The following is a 23,852-nucleotide window of genomic DNA, read 5'->3' on the forward strand; positions in this document are numbered from 1 at the left end:
AATAAACCCGTATTAATGCAAAATTGAACGTGTGAATGGTAACAGGGCGACTGTGGGTCAGTGGTCAGTGGTTAGCAGGTCCGTCTTTCAATCTGGGGGTTGGTGGTTCAATCCCCGCCCTAGTCGATGTGTCCTTGAGCAAGACATTTAACCCTGAATTGTTCCCTGTAGCTGTTCTACAGTGTATGAATGTAACATGATTGTAAGTCGCTTTGGATAAAAGCGTCAGCTAAATGACATGTAATGTAATGTAATGTAATGGTGGATCATGTCTGCAATTGAAGTGTATAAAAGCCTGTGAGCATGAAATACCAGAACCCCCAAAGCACCTAAATGGAATTTAGCCATCATTCCTTTTACTATTTACACCTTTGCTGTTCCTACTGTGACATATCAAAAATGTGTTTCGTAAAAAAAACAAATAGTATTGGATTAAATGAAACGCAACACTATGCAAACATTACTCTTTTATTTTCTTCCACAGGGTTAACATTTTCACAGATTAATCAACATAACAAAATTAAGTCCACTTAAACTAATTCAACTGATAAATAAAAAAGACAGTAAAAAAAAAAGAGGCAAACAAGGTAACATGATTGTGGTCTGTTTTTTTGTTTTTTACAAATAGACTAAACTTTTTTTGCAAACTCAGGTCCATGTCTTCTTTTATTTCAAGTCTGACTTTCGATGGGTCCAATGGTGCACATCACAATAAATAAATGCATACATAGATCACTGAGAGACCAGTCAGTGTGTAGCGGTTATTGAATTTGCAGTAATTTGCTCTCATTCTCAAATGATCTACCATCAAAAGGTTGTTTGATTGTGGACTTGATTGTAAATCACATATTGGCAGTGAAATTGTATCGGTTCGAACAACAAGAAGCTCAGGACATGTACATCTCAAGTGAACACATTACTAGCTGCCAAGCATCAAGACTTAAATGTGCTACATTGTAACTCATGTGAGTAAATTAATATCTAGTTTCAACTAGCTGAGTAAATCCATTAGAAATTCAAGTTAACTGGCAGAGCCACAGACAAAGAACAAGTATAAAAACAAGTAGAATTAGCCTGCAAAAGTACACAAGGACAAAACTGGGATCTTAAATTCAAGCAGCTCAAGTTCATTATCATGGTGACACACCATGGCACAATTATACACAAAATGTAGTTAACAAAGGATATGTTACTCATTTACATTATCTCCCAATTCATTAAGGTCCTTAATGCAGCCGGTGAAAAGAAGCACTGTATTCTCCATCCACCAAACTGCAAGAACTATAGTTCTGTCTTGAGCACATCCTCACAGAAATGTGCATTAATGGCAGTGTTTGTGGCTACAGATAGTCACATCTATTGCAGTACTATGTTGTATTATTAAGTACCTACAGCAGTTTTCTTGATGGCTTTACATGTGGCTATTTTGAAATAAATCACAATTCATCTGAGATCAACTTCAACAACGACCTAAATGCAAGTAAAAAGTAACTTTTAAAACATTCACATTTCTCACAATCGGACGACTATGTGAACTTTTGTTGGACATTTCTGTTTTACTACTGCCAATTGTAATTTCATTTACAATTGCTCCCCATATCATAATAACCTTGTAATTGACACAGAAACTCTCTACTGATGATAAGATTAGTTTTTTGAGAAACTGAGTTTTCAATTTTGAGCTGGCAGCAGATTTACAGTCGCAGGTTTAATCAGCCCTCACTAACAAGCACTCAGTTCAATGCTTAATTTGTAACTGTTAGTTCAAAACAATATAGAGAGTCAACAAAAAAACAACAGGTACACTTTACAGTTGTGTCCAATACAACTGCTCTGCTGTGACTGTCAGAGAGATGTACAACAATACAGTAACTTTGGTGGTTGTAGTTATTGTTTTACTATATTGCATTATATTGAAAGATTTGAATTTCTTTTACATTCCCCCTCTATGTCCAAATACAGGTAAACATGTGTCTTGTTTGTAGGAATAAACAGTTAATTCGACTTGATTATCTGACAACTTCACTTTGGTTAATTGGGAATGAATGCAGTTGCAGCTTCTGAGTTGACAATGTTCAGTTTGCGGCCTGAGGCGGCCTCGGTTTACACCTGACTTACAAAGTGAGAGCCATCATCTACAACCCAGTGTGCTTGAGTGTCATCTGCAGCTCTTTGAAGAGCCCTTCTTTGGATAACCTGAAAGTTAAAAAAAAAACACAAAAAAAAACAATACTTTAGTAGGATGCAAATATACCTGCAGCGTATTCTCATTCTTACAAGAAAGACTACACTGTCTTCTGTAGTATTATGAATGTGTCATCCATATTCTGCTATGACTTCTAACTTTTTAGGACTTCAAAGTTAAATTTAACATGACTTATACTTAATTTACGACCAACACAAATTTTCTCTTACACTGGTATATTTAGATGTTTGCAGTTATTGTATTGTCATATTTGGTTGTTGTAACAAACAACCAAAACATTTCTGGTGCATCAAGCCGGAGTAACAGATATTATATGTTATCTGAACGGTGTTAAAAAGAAATCCACTGCAAAAGTAAATTATCACAATGAATAAAAACCATCTGTTTGTATCCTTAATATAAACTTAAAATATGAAATGTCCTTTTTGATCACATTAAAACTAGTTAAAAAATACCAGTGTCTGATAAGCATTTGGAAAAAACTTTATTCTGACAACAAACATCCATCCGCTATCATGGATCTGTCTCTCTTGCGGTGACAAGAGAGACAGCATTGAGACAAGATACATGTAAGCTCCTGTCTTAAGCAGAGCATAGTTGTTTTTTACTTTTGAATCAAATGCGTCCCTGTGTTTCAGTGTCTGCTGGCGTGACAATATATTAAAACCATTATACCATTTTTCTTTTTGAAACACCCATTTATCAGGTAAATCAATAAACCCAAAATAGCAGGCTCAAACAAGCCAATTTCCAAAATATTACTAAATACAAAATGTAATTTCTTTTCAAGCCGCTTTGGCATGTAAAAAGCTGTGATTTCCAAGTATTATTCATACATTAAACAGTCATTGTGATCAGAAAATCGATCACATTGTAATCGTTGGATAAGTCAAAATAACTTCCTGCCTTTGATTACTAATTAAATAAGACAACGACTAACTTAACACCACTAGTTTAATTAATTTTGACTGACAAACTCTAAAGCATGTATCAAATTACTTTAGTCTGCTTACCTGTTCATGGTAATTCTGATTTTGGTGGAAGGTCGCCTCCCGAGTGGACATGTTTTTGACTCTGACTGCTCCCTGTCTGTCAAGAGAGCGAGACCTAGGGCATTTGAGCTGACTCCGCCGGTGCCATGACTTAAGCTGTTCATTCACTACTTGTTGTGGGAGGCCACTGGAGCGGTACTGTGGATGGTCCCATTGAGCCGGGGAGGGGGAGAGTCGGACCTCAGGGGGTAAAGCCCTCTGTGCTCTTTGGTGGGGCACAGCAGTGTCTTTATAGTAATACTCATATCTGTTGGAAGGACAGGGAGCCTGCTGGGCGTAATAGCTCCGTGCCAACTCCAGATCATTTTGGTAGACCATTTCCTCATTGTAATAGGCTTTGTGAAACCTGGGGCTGGACTGGTTCCTGGGATTATGGTAAAAGCCAGTGCGTGCGAAGGCTTGAGGTGCATAGCTGCCAACAGGTCCAGAATGCGCTAGTGCAGACTGATATTGTTTGGGCGTATCACAGGGCATCTCCTGACATGGTGAGCTGTTGTAAGATGTAAACGAGTATTCAGAGTTGCTCTCTTCAGAGTTAATGTGGTTTCCATAGTTCACCGCGGGGGGAAGAGTCTCTGGTAAAGTCATTGCATAATCTGTCAGTCGCCTCCTTGGACCTCTGGTGCGACCACGGTCCTTTTCAGATGAAGATTCAGGGTTGGATACTCTGTGTAAACAGCAGGTGCATTAGTATGGACACTTAGCAAACAAACTCACCTTTAAAAATATGTATATCTCAGTAAAAAAAAGAAAACATTATGTGCAAAGGTCAATAATATTAATGCAATTTGAAGTTAATCACAGGTTAATTATAATTGTGCTGCAGACATACAGAACTGGAGATGTATTTGAGCTACCTGAGGGAGAGTTGTCTGTGCACTCGCATCTCTGGTGTGGAAGGTGTGCTGTTCGACTGAGAGCGGCTCAGCCTCAGATGGGACGCGAAGCAAGCCTCCAACGGTGGCAACGATTCACTTTTGGCTGGACTGCTGAACACACAAAATGGCAGTACAAGAAATACTTTACATTTAGTTTCTCAGTTTGTGTTTTTATGCATCAAAACATCTTTAAATACTTTGGAAAATTCCCTGGCTTTCTACATGATGACAGACATCAATGGCGGAAATACCAATGATTAAAAATGAAAAGCTAACTCAACTCAATGAATGAAGGAGAGTATTAAAGGGTTGTAACATGGTCCATACTTTGCTATATTGCCTCTGACATCCTGTGGTATTAATCCATTATACTGACACACATGAATAGAAATGAATCAGAAGTTGGAGTTCTTATTACAGCAATTGACTCCTGAAATCTACCTCTGCGTCAAGGTGCCATTATGAATAAGTAGGATTTATTTTTCTGCATTCTTGCCATTGGCTGTTGTAGCACTAGAGCAAAAGCAGATGGCAGTGTTAAACATTTATGAACATCACTGACATCTACTTTGCAATACAATGGAAGAATAAGAGGGTTTGCACGAGAAATTACTTTGCTAGATGAGCTCTTGTCCAGAATTATTGAAAAGATATTTACAATTCTTAAAAAGGTTGCCCAATATTTTGTTAAAGGCAGAATTGGAGCATTAATTATTCACCGCAATCAAATATTTTTTCCCCCCATCATTTCCAAAGAATAAATCCAGGCCCATTTCCCTGTCAAGCTTGCATATGTTACTAGTTGCCACAAAATCTGCATTTCACGCAGTTTACTACAATCCAAGTAACACAAAATACACATTGTCCCCCCCGCCCATACTATACAAATTGATGAACAGGAAAGGAGTCACGATGGATAATTTGTGTTACCTTGTCTTGCTGGAGGAGCGTGACTTCTTGCTCTTCTGGTAAGGTTGGTCGAGACTAGTCTCTGTCCACGGGGAGTGCTGGATGGGAGGAAGGTCACATACAGGGCTTGAGTTTAAACTCAGTATAGAGTCAAGAATCGGATCGGGAGACTGGCTTGGGGTCAACGGCAGGATTGGTGGAGCCACAGATGGAGACATGTAGGGGCCGTCGATGAAGGACTGTGAGGACGCAGGAGGCTGGGGAGGATGGGTCTCTCCTTGGTCGGGGAGTCCAGAGGACAGCTGTGATGACTGACTGGTCACCTCTAGGGAGGGAACATTTTTTTAATTATGAAGTGTCTGATACCTGCAGAAAGTAATTTACTGTTGATAAATGTTAATATCCTCCAACTATCTTAACATATTCCTTGAGGAAGCATCTTTTATTAGGAGAAAACATGAGCACTGAAAGTATTAATGATAAATGTTCCCTAGACTGCTTATATTTCCACATGTTTTATGGTTAACAGTTGTTCAGCTTTCAAACTACATAAAGTTGGTCTTGCTCCAACTCTTACCAACACTAGATTTTAAGCTAAATCTTACCTTCATCTTGCACTACAGAATCAGATAGAGAGCTGTCATCAGATGTACCCAGATCTGAAAATCAGAAAAAGATATTTGGTTCACATGCGAAGTATCAGATGATACATTTATATGTTTAATTAATGACTAAGTTATGGAGTGACAATCAATTAACTAATTGCACAGCTGATTATATAAGGGATTTGATGGCAAACTACCTTCTAGTCTGGCCAGGCGCCTCTTACCATGTTGTGCAATATTAAAAGCAGGGAGTGGTGATGATCGGCCGTGCTCCAGTCGTAGCTGAAAAGCCATCTCCTGCAGCCGTTTGAGTTTTTTCTCCTCTATCTTGCATTGCCGTGACCGGCTCTTTTTAACAGCCTTACTCAGGTGATCCTCCTCGCGGAGCTTTCGCGCTGCCTCGTATATCTTCATCTGAAGCGCCAACTCAGCATCCACTAAACTCAGTTGTGACTCCTGTAAAATGCCGCGGTGACAAGAGAGACAGCATTGTGACTCTCGAAAAACATTGCATGTCCTTGAGGTTAACATATTGTCTAAAAATTATGTTTATACCTCTTCTCCTCGAGGGAAGCTTTGTTCGTCCAGTTTAAACGTAGCTCCAATACGTCTGCGAATATGCGGAGACTTCTCTCCTAGCAACAAAGGGTAATCATCTGACAGCCGGCCTGTCAACTCCTAAAACACACAGGAAATATCAGAAATTCAAATGTCCACAAAGCAACCTTTGAACCTGACAAAAAGGGATTTTTCTCTCCCTTAGGACAGATCTAGTAAATCATAATTGATAATTAAAATAAAGATGCGTTTTCAACTGCTAATAAATCCTCCAATTTAGTTGTCAAAATAAAGACACACGCATCTCTTCAGAGTTTATTTATTTACTCATGGCATATTAGAAATTATGTCATTCTGCATTTTACATGTTGAGGCATATAGGTTCAAGAAATCTGTTGCACAATTCTGCATTTCCAGAGATTTCCTTTCACAACACATTCTTTCTCACTGTGTTGAGCATCCGTGTCCAAACCAAACGCACAAAAGCACACGATTACTGATTTCATTAAAGAAGAGTCATGAAAACTGTTAGTTTGAGTCACTCCTAACCAGCCAACTTTGCAGACAGACAAACATGTATGTACGACCAATGAGCTTATTTGTTCTTTTGTCACTAAGATAAGGGAGAGGCATCATGACTCCCATTAGTTAACCTGAGCATGTCCCAACAGGAGTACCCAGCCCCAGTGCTAACAGGAAAGAATGATCAGTCCTGGGATTTTACCCCGGAGCACCGATGCATGGCAGTTAAACACCCAGAGGAATATGTGTCCAGTTTCGAAATGATTCAGTGTGACCATTTTTAGTCTTTAGTCCATTTGTTAATTCCCAGTGCAGAGACACAAAAGGCAGATAATATTGTAAATGAATGGATGACATGACAAAAGTCTCATGCTGGATTTGTATCCACTCTGTCATGGGAACATTGAAAAGGCTTTAGCCAACTAAACCACAAGGATATCTATTCAAAGGCTATGATATGTCTGAAAGGAAAGCGATAATGTTTGCATTCTGCTTCGCAGTCAAAATGATAAGTAACATCACTACGGACAGGAGGAAAAATTAAAAGTCCTTTTGTTTCACCTCAGTGGACTGAGACTGGAGATAGCCACTGTGGTATTAAGGACATTTTTAAGCTAATGCAGAAAAAATGGAAAATTCATAAATTTGTTGGGTTTTTGAACCACTAAAATTCAAAATCTGCTGGCCTAATTCTTCTGCATTAGAGCGGACAGGGAAGAACACAGGTCACTTTGTTAGCGTGCAGTAAAATGCGTCATCAAACATCCTGCACTACTCCACCTATTTGTTCTTTTTTTTAAAAGGCGCTCGATCACATGAAATATGGCAAGCACACGTTGTAACATCTGGCCCCATTAAGTAACGAATAGTTTGAGTTTCGTCTTTTGTACTACTACTAGATTTGAATGAGCTTAAATCGTCATGATTATGTGGCTCTTAAGTTCTGTGAAACATTTTCAACGTAATTCTATTATGCAATTGTTTTTTTTAACTGTTGATTCTTCGATTTATTTTACTTACAGCTTCTCGTATGCAGAGTTTCTTCAACTCCAGTAGGCAGAGCTTGAGTCGGTCCTGGAGAGCTTGGTGTTTGAGCTTCATGGCCCGAGTGTGTGTGGTCACATCCTTCGTATGCATCATTGGGCTGTCAGAGCCTGCATAATGCAACGGGAAAGAAGCATATGGATTTATCTGAGATTATGTGACACCTTATTTATTAAGTACTCAACACTACTTGAGACCTTTAGTAGGAGGAAATCAAAGTTAGAAATTAATAAGTAAAGTTGAATGGGTACACCTAACGAACCGTATGTAAATCCAATATAGAAGCCAAACACTAAATGCTCCCTTCTGAAGCTTCAGTCTTTCTTGACATTGTAACAGAAACATTGATTTAACTCAGCGGCCATTTTTGAGACCGACTGTTTTGGTGCAATTGAATTACACTAAAAGTGTGTTTTAGTATTAATTGGCAACTCGGTGAACATATGTGCATAGTGTGTGATGTATATTTAACCACAATGAAAACAAAGTAAATCACAAGTGTACAGACCTTTTCAAACTTGACAACATTATCATTCTAAATGGGCCCCTCTGTATTTCCTGTTCCACTGTTTGTTAGTCACATGTCAAGTTTGAGAAACAAAATAATGTGTCCATCATCAAGCTCCCTACCATTTATATGTCCTCAATGTTGATGGTGATCTTTGCTTCTGCCTGCTATATCTTTATTTTAATTCATACATGTTGTACTTTCTTTCCTGGTCCCTTTACCATTATGATACTGCTTCAGATTAACTCTCCACAACACAACATACCTTTCCTTTTTAGTGTTGTTTTCTTTAGTGGCATGCAGAATGACTGGCAGGATCTTCGGGACTATAAACAAGTGTTCAACTGGTGCTGTCTGTAGCCTTGGTGACTAATGACATTAAGATTAGTCTGAGGGAGTGGCTTTAAGCAAAATGCATTAAGCACCACATACCTTCAGAGATTATTAACAGAATCCCTGCAGGTACTGACAAACATCTGCTGTGCGATAGGAAAGAAGTGTGACAGCACCACAATAGGGTAAAGAATTCCTCTTCCTAGAGTGACAATCCCCCTATTCTTTGTAGATCGACACCTTTTCATTGTATATGGTAGGCATCACGTGGTTCAATTAAGACGCAAGGAATGTCAGAAGAGACAGAATTAATCAGTGGACACTGCTGGGCGTAGCAACAACAAGACTGACAACATTTCTTGTTAATTATTTGGCATTGTTACCATATGGGACAGAAAGAATAATGTAGACGACCACATTTTGTGACTCCCTTTAATGAAGTCGACTGTGGCAACCTCCAATATATGGATTGTCTTACAAACAACATATTCACTCAAGTTGCACCTAGTACATTGATTAAACCTTCAGTCAATCAAATGTCAGCAAAATGAAAAAACAAAAATCAAAACTCAACATCAAATATTCAAACTGATTCTTCAACAGTCCAAAATGATATCCAGCTTTCAGCTTGAAATGTTCTGGCTTTTTTGCTTAAAAACTAATCCTGTCAGTTAGTTTTCTATCTAATTGATTCGTAGATAGCTGTAATATTCACAAAACATGTTAAACCGGAAAAGGGCAGAATTTCCTCCTGAATAAAATCCAGACTCAAAAGGGAAACCATCAAATTTACACATCGAAGCCCGTTTATAGATCTTTGGAAGTTCAACTGCGTAAGTAAAAAAGTTTTTGAATGCCTTTTGTGGCAAGAGGGAGCCGAGGGAAATCTGATTTGAGGCAACTTTAGTTGGATCTGAAGACTTCCAGGATGATAGTGGAAAAAAAAAGTGATAACTCGCTTTCTTTAAGTAAACGACTTGCTCTTGTTTTCAACTGGCTGGAATTACTACTTCAAACAAATATGTGTTGTGTTCTGAAGTGGAGAGTTGATTTAAGAGAGTAGATAATTGTATTGAGATCTCTGTTTCCAAGATAATTATAGCAGCAATTGCTAACTCAATGTAATCTGCAATGAAAGGAAGTAATTATGCAAAATACTGTGTGAAGCACAAACGATTAAATAATTATCTTTAAATAAAACAGGTGAGCAGTGTCAGGAGAAGATTAATGTTACCAACTGGTTTTCAATTTAACAGCAGGGAAGTACAGAATGAGTAGGTCAATGTAAATTGTGGCATACTATACAATACAAGACAATCTGCAGTCCACTTTGTTCTTTTTTTTTACTCATTTCAGGTCTCATGATTATGTTGATGTAGATTTTTAGGAATCAAGATGTAACGCAGTCAAACACCAAGCCTTGATGCAGTGAACTGCACTGATCATAAATGAGCATGTGTACTTCTGCAAGCTGTTATAAACTGAGACTAAATTAATGGAGAAACAGGCTTAAAGTTGAAGATCAAATGTAATGTTTATGTTGCTGTGGCATTTGCACATACTACCTGGAGATACTTGAGAGCCTGAAGAAAAATGCATGAATGGGCTTTCCTTGTTTTTTTTATTTTTCAAAAATGCTATCAGTAATACATAAAAATGTTTTACCTGAATGAAGGATGATGCCGCTGTCAGTGTCACTGATCTCGCCGTTGCCCTCCATGTCAGTGGATCGACCTGTTGCTATTCTTCAGTGGATGACGTTATAGCTCATCATTTCCTGTAATGTAATATTTCAGCTTTAGCATCAATCCCAATTTTCAGGGTTTTCCAAGTATACATCGAACTGATTATCACAAAAGTCATGGATTCTTTGTGGCAAGGTCTTAAAAATGTACACAATTCTGACAAAGAGACCATGATTAGGCCTGCAGCTTCTGGGAAAAGAAACCTGTATAAAATAGAATTACAATTAAAAACTATCATTAGGCTACAAATAAAAGCAATAGAGGTTTCAGGGCTCCAGACTAACTTTTCCACTGGTAATAATAATAATAATAATAATATACACTTTATTGATCCCACAGTGGAAAATTCTTCTCTTCATTTGAACCATCCTTAGTTATTAAGGAGCAGTGGGCTGCAGTGAAGCACCCGGGTAGCAACTGGGGGTTCAGTGTCTTGCTGAAGGACACTTCGACATGCAACTATGAGGAGAACGGGGATCAAACCGGGTACCTTGTGGATGCGGGACGACCACTCTACCCATGAGCTACAGCACTGGTGCTGCCAACATGCTGATGAATAGTTGTAATTTGCATATCCAACCTGCACTTTTATCATGAGTGAGCCGAACATTTTGTCCGTCTCCTCTCTCTCATATGTTACGGTAATACATTATCAGCTAGACCACTTCATTTTCTAAAAACACGGTAACAGCTAAATGGTTTGTTTCGTTAAGTTAAAGTAACTTAATCTTGTGACCTGGTGATTGAGTGATTCAGGTGTGACTTGGCTTCTTGGCCCTACAGTCAGGTGGAGTCATAGTCTCCCACAGCATGAGTAGTACACAGTAATGCTGCCAAGTCTAGGGTGTGTTACTGTTTGTACATCTCTGATGTCATATGATCGCCATTATCTCATTCCTTCAGATAAGAGGCTCAGGACGCATGAGGCATATATTCAGCTGGTGACAAATAATAACTATGAACCTCGTTGGTTAAATTATTAACCAAGAGGTTTCAGGAATGTGGCACTGGTTGCATACCAACACACACCAGGGGTAAGAAGCTTCCAAGCGGTCACTGTTTTTAGAAACAACTAGATGAGGTGAAGTCAAGAAAAACATACAAGAGTTGTTTCTTTTACATGTTGGTCTATCCTATTGGTGATCCAGATTATCCTGAACATGACGCCTGACCCAAACAGCTCACATGATTGTGACTGGATCAGATAATTGGCTGCTGTGTTTGCTAAATTAAGGCTGAACAGCTGATGTACAACACACTTAAATGACAACACAACTGACGATGCTGAGTTTAGTGCCGTTTCAGTTTGAAATATAAATGTAAACATATGTTACATTTGCAAAAATGCTCTTCTACAATGTTTAGTATCCAATAGTACTTTTAACAAAAAACTAGAAATCACTACTACTAAAAAGAAAATGTGACCAATCTATTAAATTTGGTAGGTATTGACTTGTGAGTTGTTCAACACAATGCTACAAGAGCACAGGATATGTTACTGTATATCTACACACTATACAACAACAAGCAGCAGTTAGTGTTTGAGGATCACATAGCTAATCAATTTGATCACAGCAACAATCTAAAAGGTACGGAAATAAAAATATAATTTATAGACTTTTAAAGAAGTCTATAAAATGTCTGACACATCCCCTTACACATGTACAGAGTTCATGATGTGATTTCAAATCGCTTTTTCTATCCAACCAACAGTCCAAAATCCAAAGATAGTTAACTTAATACAGAGAAAAGCAGCAAGTCTTCACACAATTAAGTAATTTTATCCATTAATAAATACACAAACATGCTGTACTTCAAAAGCTGGGGTGTCCCATCTTACGTCTTGGAGTGTTTTGAGTTTTCAGATTCCACCTCAGCAGTTCAATGTGTGCGAATTACTTGAAATCCCCTGAAAAAGCAGCAGACTCTCATCCTTCCACTGCAGAAGGATGGACTAAACTGGAACTACATAAGTAGTTTCATGTACTGTATGTACAGTATCTTGTCTTCAAAATAGATACAAAGAACTGTTGTTTGTTAAACATATTTTATCCAAGTCAAACATTTCTGTTGTGCATTATATTTACAAAGTGGGAATTCAAATCACACACATACAAAACACCTGTCCTGTCCTTACCCTGATGGTACAAAACACTACCTGGAGGCATTTGTTTAAGTGAAGTGTCACTGTTAGTACCAACAAAATATCACACCACCCTGTCATCGTTTGTAAAAGCATGAATATCTCTATATGAAATATTAACCCAACAATACCTGCCAATTAGACCAGATGTTAAAAAATCAACTTACTTGAGGAGAAACTTAGAAAAACTGTCAATATCCAAGGAGTAAAAACATTTACTCAGAATTCCCCACTGAGATGGAAATGCACAAAACCTGAGCGGTGTAGAGTCTGGACAGGAATGAGGGACTCGCCCACTAAGAAAGCGCTGCCTGGTGAAGAGGAGTGGCCACATACTGAGGGCTGAACACTTGAGTCAGTATCAAATAACTCAGCGCTCCTGTCTGAGCTTGAAACTGTGTCAACAACAATGACAAAGACACTAAGAGATTATACTTTGCCTCACCCCCTTATCAGCGTCCTAATAGATGGTTGATGGCAACCTGGCCTAAAACATGTCTCCCTTTACAAAAAGGCACTACTACTATTAAAAGTAGACAAAGTATGACAAAGGTAGGGGGCCAAGGAGAAACCAATGAGCAACAGCATATACGTATTTTGTCAGTTTTAAAGCTGAACCAATTTGTCAATGATTCAATTGTCAGAAAAATATAGAAAGAAATTGCTGATTTCATCTTCTCAAATATTAAGATGTCTTGCTTTTTTATACGTTGTATGAGGGCAAATTGAATATATTTTTTATTTACCATATTTTGACATTTTATGAACCAAACAATTAATCCATTATTGAAAAAGTATTTGACAGATTAACCAATGATGACAAGTATATTAATTGGTAACCAACAGCAGTGTCTTGTTCAACTGTTGGGACAAACCCAGAAGTGTCAAAAGCCAACAATTATGCTTTGATCAGTGGAACTAGATGATTCCAAGACAGGTAACTGACTGTTGATGACTGACTCTTCACCTTGTCTGTTTTCTTACAATAAACTGTGTCAGTGTCAAAGTTCAGCTCTGCATGTACAAAGATAAAATATCTTTATACTGCCATCTCCAGGATGTTCAAAGGGCCAGTACAACTTACAAATGTACTATCTCAGATTTGCAAATAGTCTTCTTAACGTCAACACTTCTCTTTTTACTTCCAGGCTACCAATGCAGAGGCTCTTTTGTGGCCTGCCTGTTTTTGCCTCGACTAAAAAGAGAGAAATGCACGGTGGTGGGACAGTATGCATGATTTACTGGGACCAAGAGGCAGCACCTGCTCTCAAACTGCATGGCTCTCAATATTCATTTTGGCTTTCCAGGAATGTTGGTGCTCAGACACGCCGAGAAAAGGTCCAACAATTCCCAGACACTTAAAAATCAGATCTCAAATGACATGGCACCGAGGAAGCAGCAGCCACAGCGACAAAGCAGCAGATATTTGGTTCAGTGAATTGTATGGTTAATGAAATAAAAGAACAGCAGCAGCGTCTTGTGGAAACAAGCAGCATACCAAGTTTGATAATCTAAAATCAGATATAGGGGAAGTGAAGTCATGGAAATAAATAATAATATCTCCTGTTCATGGGAAACTAGTTACAAGGTTATACCAACACAAATAACAATATAATTGTATGCGTGACACTTTGGAGTTGGCAAGAAATCAGTTTCATCACAACTTTCAATAATGTACAGCTGTGCAGTTAAGACCATCATGCTTGATGTGTAGACTAGTTAAACATCTTCCCAAAACACTAGTGTGTAACACAGCCACTCATCCTGTGCTGAAGTAGCCTGTTGGTGTATGTCATGGGTAGTTTATATAAACCAGAGGTCCCCACCAGACAGAGAGATAGATAGCTAGCTAGCTAGCTTTGCGTAGGCAACACTGCAGCTGGCCAAACAAATTCTTTAAATATTCTTTTTCTCCGTGTACGGCTAGAATACTGCTGCCAGTGTGTTGAGCCATCAGCTGTTAGGGATCACACATTTACCCCCTCAGTATATTGCAGCTTGGCTCACTGTATGGATGCCTAGATCAAGGTGGTGTCATAAATAGGTTCAATAAAGTTACACTACTGCATCACAAATCCTAAATCGTTGAAAAGTCAAACAAAGCCATTTTTGGAGCTGCTGGTTTCCTCCCCCACCTCTCTCTGCCTCGAACCAGCTTTGGGTTTTATGTTGCCTAAAGGCTCTAATTGACTATAATAAAGATGTGAAAAAAATACCACATGTATATTAAATTGTGGCGTGTCTCATGTGGATAACTGAATTAGAAGTGTGTGCGCCACCATGCTAATTAAGGTATATTCTAAACTGTGGCCAAGCACGAGAGTGTGGCTGAGAACACTGGAACAAGCGTAAACACATCAACACTGTCACACAGAGACAAGCCACGTCCAAAGTTTAAACTGACATATTGGGTATCCCTGTACACTTTTAGGCTTTCCATTATAATTTAAAATACAATAATATGGCCTTGAAAAAGGTTTGGGTGCACAGCTTGAGTTTTTAATGACTGTCCCACCAGCAGGTCACGAAGGTTTAAGGGGTTAAGCCACCTCTGTCCTCTCGGCTCCTGGTCAAAGCTCAGGAATGTGAAGCGAGGGGAAACGTTTCAATGCACAGTAATCACAAAATAACTTAAATAACTGCCCTGTAGGAAACTTGTATCGAGATGTAAGTAAAACAGTATCATTATGTTTCCAATGGGCCTCCTATGAACCATTGATAGTACACTATCAAACCGTTATGAAGTCACATTAACTGTTTTTTTTTTTATGCTGTGCGTTTCTGTTTAAAAAGAGGATGTCACTAATGTATAGCTTCTCTGGTGGTCAGTACAATCAGAAAACGTAATACTGTTCCTCTTTTACACAAAAGAGGAGAGGCTGTCCATGACACCCTGGCTTACTATATGAAGAAAGGATGAAAGATGGAGAAAACTCAGCGTTTTCCAATACTTCCATGTTTTTAAGTTGGCTACATTTACTAGGGAAATGTTGAATGGTTAATACTGAACAAGAATGACATAATAGTTAGACATACGTGTGTATTGTGGGCTACATCTGAATACTGTGACGTTAGCGGTGTACATAAAAGTACATTTAAAGAATCAAATGGAACAACAAGCTTCAGAGTTGAACCATGTGTCAAGTTACGGGAGAGAAAACTATCTTTGGCATCTATTGATCCGTTTCATCACCGCTGACTCAGCTTCGTAGAGCGGCTGGGCCTCGGCTTGAAAGAATTTCTCAAAAAGTTTACAAACTCGCTCAGTTGTGAGCTTTCGCAAACGACACGCCGCCAACATAAGATCATTTATTTTCAAATCAACAATGAGTTCACTGACTTTCATGTACAACGCATTCAGTATACAGATCACGTCCCCGTGAGTTGGTCTTACCTTAGTAACGTTAGCTCGCTAGCATCGTGTCTCATCTGTATCAACGCAAACTCCATAGGGCTCCCACATTGAGCTGGAAGTTTACTTCTATTTACAATGAGAAACGAGCTCAGGGAACCAACACTGAGTCCTCAAGGTTGGTCTCTGTGGTCTAAAAGACGGGATACATTAACGCAACCATTAAAATAACAAGTTACTCCCCAAACAAAACTTTTGTTGCAGAGGCGACTTCTTGAGCACAGCAAAGTAAATCAATGCTGTGCTGCCTCCACGTGCTGTCGAAAACACGACCAACATAACAACATCAGGTTTTTACCATGGTAACTGCGTTTCCGACACCAGACGTATAAAAAGGCTCGTGTATCAATTCAGTTCATCGAGATCAATAACTGGATGTCAATTTTTTTAAGAAACCATTCGTTATGTTTATTAAATCAATTAATTAACGTATCATTCAAGGATCGGTCGTTGTTGTACTCTTCCACTCTGTTTTAAATTCTAACGATGTGTTAGTTTATTTCTGGAATAAAACAATAGTCACTTTTTTTTTTAAAAACACTCCATCGATTGTTCAAGTTGCTATTATTGCATTTAGTGGCCCTTGTAAGGGCCTCAAGTTACATTTACCTCTATAGTCTTAGAAATCAGGAGCTTAAATGGGCTCGTGAACGCCGCACGGGTCATTCACTTCTTCGCTGCGGTGTGGGCGGTTTGTGTTTCATGGTTATTTAGCGGATTTGACACTTAATCATTTCTCCAACGTGACCAACGTTATTTATTTTGTAACCGAGTAATACAACATGTTTTATAACTTAAACTTAAATAACTTAAATTGGCATGATCTTATTTGTGTTTAAGCCACTAGAGGGCCCCAGTGTGTTACATAGACGTGATCATTTGTCAGCAACCAACGCGTACATCATATTTTTTATGTGACACAACACCTCTTCTGATACTGTTAGCTTATTTTCTATTAAGATTATGTTCTGAGACTTTTATACTGAAACGTATTTGTATGTTGCATTAGTGTCTGATGGTGTCTCAAACCCACTAATCAGCAGGAATCAGCAGGTAAATAAAATTTTGATTTAACACTTACATGAAAACAACACAACTGTATCTCACTTGACTAAATATATTCTAAATACTATTATTCAATTGTTACTGCTACTTGGCAATGGATCCAACAGTATATTCTTACCAACAAAGACAAAACTTCTGTGAATTCAAATTTAGAAGATTTGTTAACACAATCATCATAAATCAATTAGAAGTAGCATATACATTTAGATGGGCTACTTGATATTTGCTTTGCAGATCCATTATTTACAGCATGTGTCTGACAAGCTCACACTTTGCCATTTACTCATGCAGACCTGATATAGTAATTTACCCCCCACATGGCATTAAAAACCTACTGCTGTGATTACAAACCATCAACACTCTAATGTCCATTAGACTCTTGCTGTCGAAATCAATATTTCATGACAAATCTAATAAGCAATGTTGGCTTAATGTGTCTTTGATCATGGAAAATAATTGCTGATCATCACAATTTTGAATTGATGATACAATTATTTCTTCTGGTTTGTCGGCACATCATTTTTGCTGCTAAATCAGATATAACATTTTTCACATAATTTTAGTCCAAATTATGCATCGGCCATGTATAGCTCTTTCAAGGATTTTATATACTTTGGTTAACAGCATTGATGAAATATAGTCCAACATAATTCAGAGAAATTCAGATAAAATATGTTTTAACTTGTGAAAAGCACTGCATTTGAGTGTGTTCAAGTTCTGATTAACAGAGGATCAAGTCCCTCAACTCAAGATAAACGCATGATGTTTTTTATCAGTACTTCCTTTCCTCTCGTTCAGAAACAACATTAAACCATGTCCGTCTCAATGGTTTTATTGTTTACCAGGCAGTAAGTTGCATTGAACACATCTGAAACCATGGTTCTATGATACGTTTTAATGGCTGGCTTGACTGTAATAATAGTTTTTTCGAAAACACAGTCCACCCATTAAGGCACTTGTGTCCAGATTAAGTTTCAGTACAAACCAAGGGCTCTTTTGTCTCTATATATTAAATCCTATAAGAGAGACATAGTTAGAGACACTGAAACCTTTGGAGAACAATACAGTTCAAATGTCATCAGCTGTAAGATTTTCTCACAGGACAGGCAGAGAGTAATACAAATTAATTACATAATTAATATATATAATATTATATGACCCTGAGCTTTTCTCAGTGCGCTGACTGAACAAATCAAGTGTAGCTCACACATTACATGTCATTTAAAATGAGATTAATTACATTGTAAGTCGCTTTTATCCAAAGCGACTTACAATAAGTGCATTAAACCATGAGTCCAAACTCAGAACAACAAGAATCAAGCAAGTACAATTTCTTCAATAACGTTAAACTACAGAGTACTATCCGTAAGTGCCATTTAAGTGCTACTAAAGTGCTAAACTACAAAGTGCTATCGTTAAGGGACATTTAAGTGCTACTAGAGTGCTACTACGGCTCTACCTTCCCTATTCAAGGTATAGTCGAAAAATATGTGTTTTTTAGTTTGCGACGGAAGATGTAGAGACTTTCTGCTGTCCTGATGTCAATGGGAAGCTCGTTCCACCAATGAGGAGGCAGGACAGCAAACAGTCGTGATTTTGTTGAGTGTTTAGCCGATCTGTTCGCAGCACGGTACGCAAGTACCAATGTTTTGAAGCGGATGCGGGCGGCCACTGGTAACCAGTGAAGGTTGCGGAGGAGCGGAGTAGTGTGAGTAAATTTCGGGAGGTTGAAAACCAGTCGAGCAGCTGCATTCTGGATGAGCTGTTGAGGTCGGATGGCATTAGCAGGTAGACCTGCCAGGAGGGAGTTGCAATAGCATGTACCTACAGGAGCGTGTTATTGCGGTAATGTTGGCAGTCAGGGAGAGTTGACTGTCGAGTGTCACACCGAGGTTCCTGGCAGTCAGAGTCGGAGCCAGCACTGAGTTGTTGAAGTTAATAGTTAGGTCGTGGGTGGGAGAGCCTTTTCCTGGAAGGAGGAGAAGTTCAGTCTTGTCCGGGTTAATTTTCAGGTGGTGTGCGGACATCCACTGAGAGATGTCGGTCAGACAGGCAGAGATTCGTGCTGCTACCTGTGTTTCGGATTGGGGAAACGAGAGGATCAGTTAGGTGTCGTCAGCATAGCTGTGGTAGGTGCGAGCGAATGACAGAGCCGAGAGAGTTGGTGTAAAGAGAGAAGAGAAGAGGACCAAGGACTGAGCCCTGAGAGACCCAGTAGTCAGAGGACAAGGCTCAGACACAGATCCTCTCCAGGTTACCCGGTAAGAGCGGTCGGTGAGGTAGGATGAGAAGAGTGAGAGCACGGTGCCTGAGATACCCAGGTCCTGGAGGGAGGAAATAAGGATCTGGTGGTTCACTGTGTCAAAGGCAGTGGAAAGGTCTAGAAGGATAAGGACAGAGGAGAGAGAGGCTGCTCTAGCAGTGTGAAGCTGCTCAGAGACAGCAAGGAGGGCAGTCTCTGTTGAGTAGCCTGCCTTGAATCTAGACTGGTGGGGGTCTAGAAGGTTGTTACTGTGGAGAAAGGAGCAGACTTGGTTAAAGATAGCTCGCTCTAGAGTTTTGGACAGGAAGGGGAGGAGAGAGACAGGTCTGTAGTTATTGACTTCAGATGGGTCGAGAGTGGGTTTCTTCAGGAGAGGGTTGACTCTTGCCTCCTTCAGAGAGTTAGGGAAACAGCCGGTTGAGAGGGAGGTGTTAATAAGATAGGTGAGAAAGGGAAGAAGGTCCGGAGCAATGGACTGGAGAATGTGAGATGGGATGGGGTCAAGGGGAAAGGTGGTTGGGTGGGCAGAGGTTACCAAGGTAAGAACTTGATTAGGAGACAGGGGGATAAAAGAGGATAACAAGGGGGAAGAAGGTGAAGTTACTGGAGGTGTAGTTATGGAAGATGGATTAGTAAATGAAGAGCGTATGTCGTCTATCTTTTTTGTAAAGTAGTCAACAAAGTGGCTTGGTAGAAGGGTGGAGGGAGGGGGGGGGGACCAGGGGGGTCAAGGAGGTTGGCAAAAATTGAGAAGAGCTTTTTGGGGTTAGATAAAGAGGATTCGATTCTGGATTGGTAGAACAGACTTTTGGCTGCAGAGATGGACACAAAGAAAGAGGAGAGAAGAGATTGATAGGCGAGCAGGTCGCTGGCGTGTTTGGATTTTCGCCATTTCCTTTCCGATGCTCGCATAGTGGCTCTCTTGGCGCACACTGGTTCGGACAGCCACGGAGCCGGAGAGGACTTGCGGACCTTTCGAGTCATAAGAGGACAGAGAGAATCGAGAGAAGACGACAGCGTAGAGAGGAGAGTGTCAGTGGCAAAGTTAGGCTGCATGAGTGAGAAGGAATCGGTTGAAGGGAGGGCTGACAGAACAGACGAGGCCAGAGAGAAGCGGTCAGAGACATGTAGTGGAGTTACAGTGAGGTTAGATGTGGACTCATATAGACTTGATGTGAAAAGGAAATCACCTGACCTAAGAGCATTAGGTTAGATGTGGATTAATATAGACTTGATGTGAAAAGGAAATCACCTGACCTGAGAGCATTGGTGTAGTTCTGAACGTTCTGCATGTTGGTGGGTAAATAGAGGAAAATTAATATGCACTGACATTGTGCCATGCTACTTTATCTCCAAATGAACTGCAGCTGCCCTTAAAGCTGGGCAACATATAGACAATCTCAGACTTCACTAATGTGACAGTATTTTGTGTGTGCCTTTTCTCTTACTGTAGATAACATTTGAGTAGTTATATTTGTACTGAGAAGGGACATTATCAATGCCGGTACATCTTTTTAATTTTTATTACTGCAGTCCAAAAGGTTAAATAATGCCTGTATCCTAAAATAAAACTCAATTACAACGCAATAATAAATGCTAAAATCTAAAATGTCATGTAACAGTGGCACAAGTAAGAGAGAGTCATTAAGTCATGTAACAATATCCAGCCTAAAGTTAGCAAACATCATTATCAATCGTCCAGTGCATTTCTATTGCCTATGAATTAAACTTTTAATTTGTAAAAGAAAAGAGATTTATCATTGAAACATATCTGTAGGCACCATATGAATCTGTGGGCTACTTTCCTGTTATTTACTTGAAACTTATGATTCAACAGTTAGAATACTCATTTGTGAAGTTGAAGCCAAGTTCACATATAGAGCAGCATTTCCGTTTTGTAATGAGAGGCTGATAACCACTGAAAGGAGAGCTGCAACAGTGCTGTGAGAACATTACCAGATTGTCGTTTCATAGACTACAAACATTTACAGAAACTCGCCCACTGGAAAGTACTGATAAGACTGAGTGCCAGGGTCACACCTTTTATTTTGTGTGTACCAGACTGGCACAATAAGTCATTCAGTTCATTAAAAGGTTTCTATTCTTAACAACCATTATTTCTTATTTATTTTATTTATTACTCATTACTTGCTATTAATTCCCGAAATGAAGATGTTTCTTTTATGGAGAGATTAAAAGTGTCTATATTTAAAATAAACATATTATAATAAGATACCAAACAACTACTTTAAAACATGTTTCAATTGCTTTCAATCCATTTGACCTTCAACATTATTATCAATATTGGAAAATGTTTGCCACACGACGCAACAGTTAACTTCTATAACTTCTATAACTTCTATGTTGCATGTATAAATCAATTAGGTTAAAAACAAAAATATGATTGTATTTAATCTTTGTGTAACATGCCACATCTATTCAGATAACACAAATAAGCAGCTGTGATCTATTACTGTCACAGGGCTGGTGGTTTGAGCCCCAGCCCCTCGTGTCTGCACGACTATGTGTTCATGAGCAATTCACTTATCCCCAGTGCCTCCAGCACCGAGTATCTTGTGTGTGTGTGAAGCTTGTGAACTGCTCTGTTCACAAGTTATAGGAGCTATCTATTAACATGTTCAAATGTACAATAAACACAAACAAACCCTCAACAGTTAGAATAAAGTATACATTTAGTCATTAATGTAAAATAAAGCTGGAAACAGATGCTTCTAAACGTAAAATGTTATCTAATGGGTACAATTATTTAGAAGAAAAAAGAAAATGCTAAGCACTGAAAAATAATAGTATATATATATATATATATATATATATATATATATATATATATATATGCTACCTTATTTTAGGACTTTTTTACGCATATTTAATTGTTGGAGGGAGACTGAGATTTATGATTTTCATTTAAAACAACATTTCTCCGTAATTGTTGTGCACATGACAATAAAGAACGTGAATTTTAACTTCGAGAGACAAACTTGACATTGTCTCACACATTGCTATAACAGATCCTGTTCTGTAACTGTTTTGACTGTTCATGTATGAGCATTCTTTAGACAACAGTAAAATACTGATAATCTATATTACTTGTGTTTATCTCATACCAAACACATTTTGTGAGAAAAGCTGCTCAAGGTACTGTATATCGGAAACAAGTTTTTCTTCCAAGTAGGAGAGGGGGAATTCCTGAGTGCCTGCACCCACAACTTGGTACCGCTTCTCATATCTAAAACGGCACATATACGACTGAAAAATAAATGGGCACACATGAACATTTGAATATATCAGACGTTCGCTATAACAAACACATTTATGAAAACTTTTGATTTCTAAGAAGTTTCTTTTAACAGTGCCTCATGCCCAAGTGACTCTACTTTGTAAACCAGTTTATTTTAAAGAATCCAGGAAAAACAAATGCATGCATTCTTCCTCTCAGGAGACTTCACAGATGTCACATCTGAGCTGCTTGTTGTTTTTATATTTGTCTTGGTATAAGAGCAAGTTGTAGCCTGGGAACTTTTGTGACTTTTTCTTCTTCAGATAAACCTATCTAGAAAGAAGTGGGCCCAGCCTGCTCTCTGTTGCAGTCAAATGCATTTCCTCGAATGAATAAGTGTGACTTGTTTCTCACAACCCTTTTGTTTTTTCTTTTTGGTTCACTCATTTGTGAAAGTAAGAAAATGTAAATTACCTCATATTTCACCCTTTGAGTTTTAATCTCCATGTGATTTTTTATTTATTGTTTTAAGATGATAAACAACTTCAGTCAAACCACACACAAAGTGCACAGAGTGAAACAGTTACTGGTATATTCAAAAGACGAGATAAACCTGAGAGGTCAAGTCAATTACGAGATCTTAGAAGTTGTATAAGTTACAAAGAACAAACATATTATTTCTATCTTCAACACAACACACAGATAGCCGAAACGTTAATACTGTGTTATGATATTCTAATCACATTTTTAAGACACACACAAATTATTATTATTATCATTGTATTATTACACCAAACACTGGACTGGACTTACAATAATAAAACTAGGCATTTACCCAGCAACAATGGGCAATACTTCATTTGAAATTGCACAAATACGAACGGACAAAATCTAACATTATTTCAACTATTTCATTGCTGTGAGCTCAGTAATATAATTTACAACCAATTACAACTGAGGGGAATATAATAATGCTGCCAAGCTCAAAACATGTTTATAAAGAAATCAAATGTTCCTTAAACTTGACTAAAATGAACTGAACCTTTTGTAAAATCGTTTCAAGATTAACATTGGATATTCTATTTGAGAACATGATAGTCATGGCTGGACATGTCAGGATGTATGATCTGCAGCTCTACTTGAATATGAGTGTCGTGACACGGATGTAATTTACTAAGTCTTTGGTTTCTGGATGTAATTATGGAAAAGCTTGTTGTAAACTTTTGAAGTGTGATGTCTCTTTTAAATTGTTACACAATGAAATAATTTCTTCGTCATTCTTAATTAAGTGTTTTTGGCAAAAAAAATCCATTTGATTCAATACCTCATCATCATTATTTATTTATTTTATTTGACTAAAATCGATCAATC

General features: G+C 38.5%; 1 protein-coding gene across 2 annotated transcripts; it reads right to left on the reverse strand.

Moving 5' to 3' along the window:
- Window positions 1-449: 449 nt before the first annotated feature.
- inavab (innate immunity activator b) lies at window positions 450-16,167 on the reverse strand. 2 transcript variants are annotated; one of them, XM_034533039.1, is made up of 10 exons: window positions 15,898-16,167; window positions 10,281-10,392; window positions 7,751-7,884; window positions 6,206-6,328; window positions 5,875-6,106; window positions 5,651-5,704; window positions 5,067-5,370; window positions 4,116-4,247; window positions 3,220-3,925; window positions 450-2,196 (listed from the first exon to the last, which is right to left on the reverse strand). In XM_034533039.1, the coding sequence occupies exons 2-10, from the start codon at window positions 10,333-10,335 to the stop codon at window positions 2,104-2,106; spliced, it is 1,833 nt and encodes a 610-aa protein (XP_034388930.1). In that variant the 5' UTR covers window positions 10,336-10,392; window positions 15,898-16,167; the 3' UTR covers window positions 450-2,103. The 2 variants fall into 2 exon arrangements, with proteins under 2 accessions (XP_034388930.1, XP_034388929.1); XM_034533038.1 differs by lacking the exon at window positions 15,898-16,167 and adding an exon at window positions 12,671-12,766 and having other exon boundaries at window positions 482-2,196.
- Window positions 16,168-23,852: the final 7,685 nt, after the last annotated feature.

The sequence above is a fragment of the Cyclopterus lumpus genome, chromosome 5 (genome assembly GCF_009769545.1).
Source record: "Cyclopterus lumpus isolate fCycLum1 chromosome 5, fCycLum1.pri, whole genome shotgun sequence".
In the NCBI taxonomy this organism is placed as follows: domain Eukaryota; kingdom Metazoa; phylum Chordata; class Actinopteri; order Perciformes; family Cyclopteridae; genus Cyclopterus; species Cyclopterus lumpus.